General features: G+C 29.8%; 1 protein-coding gene across 1 annotated transcript; it reads right to left on the reverse strand.

The window, feature by feature from the left end:
- Positions 1-3,069, reverse strand: LOC102582072 ((E,E)-germacrene B synthase-like). Its single transcript, XM_006367499.2, has 7 exons — positions 2,959-3,069; positions 2,536-2,803; positions 2,064-2,442; positions 1,737-1,955; positions 1,439-1,577; positions 1,011-1,262; positions 1-639 (listed from the first exon to the last, which is right to left on the reverse strand). The coding sequence occupies exons 1-7, from the start codon at positions 3,052-3,054 to the stop codon at positions 343-345; spliced, it is 1,650 nt and encodes a 549-aa protein (XP_006367561.1). The 5' UTR covers positions 3,055-3,069; the 3' UTR covers positions 1-342.
- Between the last annotated feature and the right edge of the window lie 4,574 nt (positions 3,070-7,643).

The raw sequence follows: 7,643 nt of genomic DNA on the forward strand, positions 1-7,643 counted from the left end.
CAATTTATTCAAACTTTATTATGACAACAATACAATAAGATTACAATACATTATAAAGTGATGATAATTAACAATCATCCAAACAAGCGGGAAATGAAATAAAACAGGATTTAATACAACTTAAGTGTTGTATATTTTTTGAAAATGAACACGACAGACAAAAGACAAACCAGCCACACTTTTGCTTAGTAAATTAAAAACAACTATTGTTTATTTCAAACATTCCCCAGGAATTAACAAATCATATATTATGAATAGCATATTAAAGGTCTCCAATTTATTGTATATGCCTTATTTTGCTCCGAATATTTGAATGATGAAGTTGCAATTTTAGCATTATAGTTATAATTTGATAGATTCAATCAGTATCGAGTTAATCATGTTTCTAAGTTTGCCTTTGGCGTTTGTGTATTCATCTTCCTCTTTATATAACGTGTCTATCACACGTGTCAAATTTAAAACTCGTTCAAGAACAAACATTGGTACTTCAGTTGGACGGACGACGAATTCTTTGTTTATGTCCTTCCATGCATTGGTGACCTCTTTCTGGAATTTAATGTAAGTCTCTTCCTTTGAAGCTCCATATTCTTTCATGTAACATTCAATAATTGAAGCTACATGTCCTCTTTCTTGTTCAAACTACATGAAATTAATCGATTTCAATATCAACCGTATATATAATTACACATTTTAAACATTCTTTGATATTATAATGTAGGCTTCTTAACTAACTTTTAAGAATTTGAAGAAAATCCAATGCATACAATATATGCGTCCTTCATGCTACTAGGACTATTTCCTTTTTCTTTCTTTCTCTTTTTATTATTGTTATTATTAGCAGTTCTATGTGTAGCATTCTACCTCTTTGTTATTAGTAGTTATCATTTTACTGTCATCATTGCAATGGAGGGACAGAAAATCTTTTAAGTCATGACTTAGACAAGCCAACTAAGAGAGTTAAATGAGTTTATTTAACCATGCATATTACTTTTAGAAACTTTTGTACTTACTTCATGTCCAACAATATCGTCCATTGCTCTGCCAATCAATGAGGAAGCTCGAACTATCAAAGGATCATTCATTAACCATTCAAAAGTCTCTTTGGATATAAATTCCTCCATACCGACCAAGCAATTTGTTGCTCCCATCATATAGCCAGCACTTACGATTGCATTCTCCATGTGTTCCTCATATTTTGGAATATGGTTATCATCATTCAACCATTGGGCTTCCTTAAAATAGGCTCTCACCAACTTTTTCATCTAAAAACAATAACAAGTAATTTTAGATAGACAATTAATAGTAACTAGTATCTTTTTTCCTTTTGGAATTAATGATAACATGGAAATCGAAATTAATTTTTCACTAATTAATAAGATAAGATGAAAATGAGATAGCCAACTAATTGAATTATCAAAATTTACTTAACATTATTTACCTCATATTTTGCATAGTATACACGGTCCAATTTACCTTCTTTGGACAACACTTGTTCCATTTCACTGTAAATGTCTAGAAGAGCTTGATAAGCAGGTCTCATATATGGCGGTATTGAATCGATTGCATTAGCATCCCATCTAATATATATCATCAAAACCACAAGCTAATTAACTCTTACCCTTGTGTGTGTATATATAGATTTCATAATAACAACAGGCAAACATATTTACTTTCTCATATTCATTAGTGAGGGATTGTCTAAAGATTATTTTACTTGTGAAATTTTGATGTTTTACCTCTGGATTGCATCAGTGAAAGTCACAAGTTCGTCATAGGTTGCATAAGCATCAAAAGTGTCATCAATAACCGAGGTGATCTTGAGTACTTTTGTCATCATTTTTCTAGCACGACTATACTTTGGCTCAAAATACACTCCTAATATCCAAAAGTAACACTCAACCAGTCTGTCCCTTGCATATGGAATTTTATTTGCAAAATCCAAATCTTTCCACCACCTACATACATCACAATGGCAACGGTTTTGTTTCTTGCGTTTCATTTTTATTCCAAATTATCAGTATTCATCTAATTAAATAAGATATATGAATCAAACAATATTCTACCTTGTAAGCTCACTAAGCTCTCTTTGGTGGAATTTTTGCAGCATGTTAAAATCCAATTTAGCAAATTTCAAAAGCAAATGATTGTGTGCATCATTGTTTTCGTAAATGGATATGTATTTCTTTGCTCCCACCCTTGGTAAAGTCATGCGAATAGGCTGACTTAAGGCTTCAGTAACCTCAACCTTAAGAGAGTTGTTATTGCTCAAGTTGGAGACTATAGACTCGAGATGAGTAGTGGTAAAGGTAAGAGCTTCTTCAAGAATCTCCTCATCGCGCACTCTCAAATGTGATGCTTCATACAGACTTAATAATCCTTGGACATCATTAGTAAGCGTTTCCTTGAATTTTCCATCTTGTTCGGTGAATTTCTTGAAGACATCTGATTAAACATTATGTTCATTGTTAGTAAGAAATTTAACCTTCAAGTCCATTAAAATTTTACGTATTAAAGAAAAGTAATATATCCATTCACCAGAAGACATGTAATGTCCTTGTTGCCTCACAAGCCGGAAATAAAGAGAAACAACGTGAAGGTTGTCATCATCATTCTGTTTGAACGCATCAAAAATGTTTTGAATGGATGTTTCAATTTGGTTATCAAAATGATATGCGACTCCCAATCGTTGCATTGCGTCTATCAACACAAGTTTTTGTAGACTACCCTCAGGAGCTTCCACCAACATTTTCCTAATTCTCTCTTTGTACTCATCAACTTCAACTTTTTCTTGATTAGTAGTTTCCTGCATATCCAAAAAATTCACATCAAATGTTATGTTATGTTATGTCTTAACTAAACGCCTCGTTGTAATATTTAGACATCAATTAATTAAGATAGAAAAATAAAATGTATAAATGACAATAAGGACATTAAAAAAATTAAATGTGTGTGACTGACAGTGAGTTGAGGAGTATAAGAAAGGAAATGATATCCCCAAATAGTTGAGTGAAAATTAGCTAAGGGACGGGACTTATTAGGGGAAGAGGTAGTCATTGCTTCTTTTTCAAGTTTAATTTGTGGCTTTAAGTTGTGATAATAGGATCAGCTATTTATAATGTACCTTAGTGAATTGAATTGAAAAATCAAAAAGATGAGCCAACCAAAAGTGACTTATGGACGGACAATTCCTCCTAACAAATTTTCCACATGTCATTTTCCTTAGCAGGTGCACAATTCTGCTATATCTTCCACAATCTACAGTCCTTAACTATTTTCAATGACAAATATCATATGTGTTTAAAGAAATTTACAAATATATACTTGCTTGTGGGTACATTCTATTTTGGGCATCAAGGTTGATGAAAAGTGATGTAAGAAAAAACTTCCTACAACTTTACTACTTTTATACAAAAACTTCCAATCATGTGTCTTTCCTTTTATTTTATCTTTAATTAATTGCAATAATGATTTGGTTCAATTGTGTATATATATGTTCTTATTTTTCTCCGGTCAAATATTTAAAAATGAAATTGAGTGGAACTCCGTTGTGTGTGGCTGAAAAAATAAATTAGCCTTAATAGTGGAGCTCCAATTTCCAAACATACTTCTTCACAAATTTGGCTAAAAAATATTATTACCTCCGTCCACTTTTAATTGTCATAGTTTCTTTTTTTAGAGTCGACCTATAAAAACTTTGACTAACCTTTTACGATGTATTTTTTCATCATAATAATATTTAAAAAATTGTAATTTATAGTCTTTTTCATATAATTTTTGAATATCTAAATTTTTTGTTTAAAAAATATCGAATTAATGTCAACTAATTTAACTTTGAAAATTAACTTTAGAAAAGCAAGTGGAAAGAGAAATGCTCAAAAAGTTAATGAATTTAAATTTTAAATAGGCAAAAAATTGTATTTTACTACTAAAAAATGCTACGGTAGACAAAAACCATCTGCGTAGTGATGAGTACATCACATTTCACTAAAAATATGCTACGTACCCAAATACTATGGGATAATATATTAGCACCAACAATAATTTAAATTGGTATTTACTAAATAAAATGTATCAAGTTTAGGTATCCTAAATATTAATGATTTGAGGGTTTTTTTTATCAACTGATTAATCAATAATAAATTAATTATTATATTTACATCATTTGGTGTATAAATTAAGTCCTTGACTTATTAGGGTTTAATTTCTTTTTTACCGGCGGTCTCAAACTCTCAGTTATTCTAACAATGTTTTAGTGTTTGATTTTGAGAAAGATGCAACCTATCAACTCATGTGCATATGTTCATATATTATCATTTGTTACTTTGTTTCTAAATTATTTTTAATGATTTCTTTTAGTGTCAAATTTTAACGATTAAATCGATAACCGCACCGGTAATGATGAATCTATAATTGATAAGTCAGGTAGATAATGAACTAAGCTATTAAGATTTCCATCACATGGAATTTGTGATTAGTATTATTTTTATTTGATATGATGATAATATGTCTAACTATATGAGTTGAACTTAAATAGAGAAATATAATTAAAAGTAAAATTAAACTGATTCTTTTTATTGAAGAAACATGACTATTTATAGATAAATCAATGTGGGTACAATTATGTTCCTCTCTTGATTCTTCTCTCATAAGATATTTATTCATGATTCGAGGGCCGTTTGTGGTGTATTTCTCGAACCAAAATGATTTGGACTTGATCTACATAATTTGAGCAAACTAGGATGATTTGGACTTGATTTACATAATTTGAGGACAGTTAGTGGCGTATTTCTCGTATTAAGATGATTTGGATTTGATCTATTTATGAATATTCTATGACTTTGTGGAATATTTGAGATTTTAATCTTTAAAAATACCCAAGAGTTTATGGGATATTTTGAGATAAATTAAACCGATTTGACTATAGTTTGAGTTTTAGTAAAATTTGTAGGCCATACCATCTTTTATTGAGTATCCGGAGTCAAAAGGGTAAAAAAATTTGTCAAAAATTCCAAAAGGGCAACAAAATTGACTTTAGAACCAAAAGGGAAACTTTGTAACGGACTACGTCGTTTAAATTAGGGTGGCTACCGCAAGGCGCAAAATCCCATGCGCCTTACAAGGCTCAGTCGCCTTCCGCCTTGCAAGGCGCAAGAAAACCAGCCACTTCTTGCAAAAAAAAAAATTAAAAAAATGGAAGATATTTTTAAAAATATAAGTAGGTCTCTCATTTATTTTTTATGTTCATTCGATAAGTAAAAAAATTAATTTTAAAAGTATATGTGTATAATGGAAGAAAGTAGTAAGCTATGATCAAGTTGGATAATTCTCTCCTCATAATTTTTGAGGTTAGTTAGGCCAAATATCCATTTTTACATAAAATTAAAGTTAGGTTCATCCTAATTCTTTGTTCCCTGATGTTGGCCCCTGTCCCTGTTATAGGCGCTTCTATTAACGAAAAATATTGAAATCTATTAATTTCATGTAGATTGAACGAGAGGACATGAATCTATATCAATGTGTACCTAGCTACCTGCTGAGGAAAATGTCTTGTGGAAATTTGTTAGGAGGAATTGTCAAGGGTCACTTTTGGTTGGCTCATCTTTTATATTTTTCAAAAATAAGTTCTTTTATTTTATTTTCATTTTAAAGATAATAAAAATCTATATAGAATGATAAGAATATTAACTACATAAATATAGACCTATGAAAATTAAGATAGCGCTAAAAAATACAAGCTTATTTATTCAAAAAAAAAAAATTACCTTAAATCCACCTTCAGGGTGGAGGATTAGGCATGATCCCTACCTCATATATTAGTAATCAATAACACAACACAAGTACAAGAGGTATGAAATGCCTATTCTCTTCAAAAGTTTCAAGATTGGACATGCCCAATCTTTTACAAAAATTAACTTCTGGTTGTGCCATAGCTTTCTCAAAATGTATATGCATAAAGTATGCTAAAACTGGAAAACATTTTTTAAATAAGATTTTCTCTTTATTTTGAAAGCGAAACAAATTTGATATTCTAAAATATACCCTCTTTATGTTTGTAATTTTCGTTTTTCACAAGTAAAATCGTTAAAAATGAAATAAAACTAAAATATATCAAGATTAAGCCTATAAAAGAAATATTTAACGCTAAAATAGTGTAAAAAAACTAAGAAGGGTTAAAAATCATGTCTACACTACATTAATGTAAAAAAAAGAGTGCAAAATAGATCTTTTAAAAGATACTATACATAATAGGTCTTTACTATAATGATTGATGTAGAATAAATGGAAATATTAAGCAAGCAATAACCAATTAATTGAATCCTTAAAATTTAATTTAATGGACTAGCTAGGTACATTATAAATAGGTAATCCTATTAGCACAACTTAATTAAAAGGAGTCCGGAGCCAAGAGGACAAAAAAAATTAACAAAAAATTCAATAGAGCACATCATATTTTTTTTAAACCAAAAGGGCAAAATCGCTCTTGTCGGAGCAATTTCCTTCAGACACATATTAACTCCGTTAAAAATAAAAATTGCTGCCCTAGCAGCGATTTTGTCCATTTTTTCTTTTCTTTTCTTTCACTAAAATCGCTGGCACAGCAGCGATTATTTAACTCTAATTTTATTTTCCTCCAACTAATATCACTGCTATGGTAGCATTTTCATAGAAAAATAAATGAATTTTTTTTCATGAAAATCGCTGCTTTGGCAGTTTTTTTTTTAAAAAAAAATCTTTTGAAATCGCTGCCTTGGCAGCGTTTCTCTTGAAAAAATTTCTTTTTTTTTTGGAAAATCGCTGCTCCTTAAAAAAAAATTTATTTTTTTTGAAAATATTTTCTTAATTTTTAGTTTTTTTAAATCGCGTTTTAATGAAAACACTTTAAGCAAAACTTTTTTTTAAAAAAAATTCTGAAGAGAAACATTGCCAAGGCAACGAATTTAAAAAATAAAAATAATTTTTTTAAGTAAACGCTGCCAAGGCAGCGATTTTTAAAAAAATCTTTTAATAAAAAAGCTGCCAAAGCAGCCATTTTCATGAATTTTTTTTGTAAATTTTTTTTCTACGAAAACGCTGCCATAGCAGGGATATTAGTTGGAGGAAAAGAAATTGGAGTTAAATAATCGCTGTTATGCCAGCGATTTTAGTGAAAAGAAATTTTGGACAAAATTGCTACCGTGGTAGCAATTTTTAATTCTAACAGAGTAAACGGCGTCAGTATGTGTCAGAGGGAGATTGCTTCGCCAATAGCGATTTTGCCCTTTTGGTTTAAAAAAAATATGATGTGCTCTATTGAATTTTTTGTTAATTTTTTTTGTCCTCTTGGCTCCGGACTCCTTTTAATTAAGTTGTGCTAATAGGATTACCTATTTATAATGTACCTAGCTAGTCCATTGAATTAAATTTTAAGGATTCAATTAATTGGTTATTGCTTGCTTAATATTTCCATTTATTCTACATCAATCATTATAGTAAAGACCTATTATGTATAGTATCTTTTAAAAGATCTATTTTGCACTCTTTTTTTTACATTAATGTAGTGTAGACATGATTTTTAACCCTTCTTAGTTTTTTTACACTATTTTAGCGTTAAATATTTCTTTTATAGGCTTAATCTTGATATATTTTAGTTTTATTTCATTTTT

Source organism: Solanum tuberosum, unplaced genomic scaffold (assembly GCF_000226075.1).
Source record: "Solanum tuberosum cultivar DM 1-3 516 R44 unplaced genomic scaffold, SolTub_3.0 scf00817, whole genome shotgun sequence".
Taxonomy (NCBI): domain Eukaryota; kingdom Viridiplantae; phylum Streptophyta; class Magnoliopsida; order Solanales; family Solanaceae; genus Solanum; species Solanum tuberosum.

Coding starts and splice junctions, on each gene's coding strand:
- LOC102582072 (XM_006367499.2), bottom strand. CDS start 3,054: ATGACTACCTCTTCCCCTAATAAGTCCCGTCCCTTAGCTAATTTTCAC. Junction 2,443..2,535: donor AGGACATTACATGTCTTCTG/GTGAATGGATAT, acceptor ATGTTTAATCAG/ATGTCTTCAAGAAATTCACC. Junction 1,956..2,063: donor GAGCTTAGTGAGCTTACAAG/GTAGAATATTGT, acceptor TGATGTATGTAG/GTGGTGGAAAGATTTGGATT.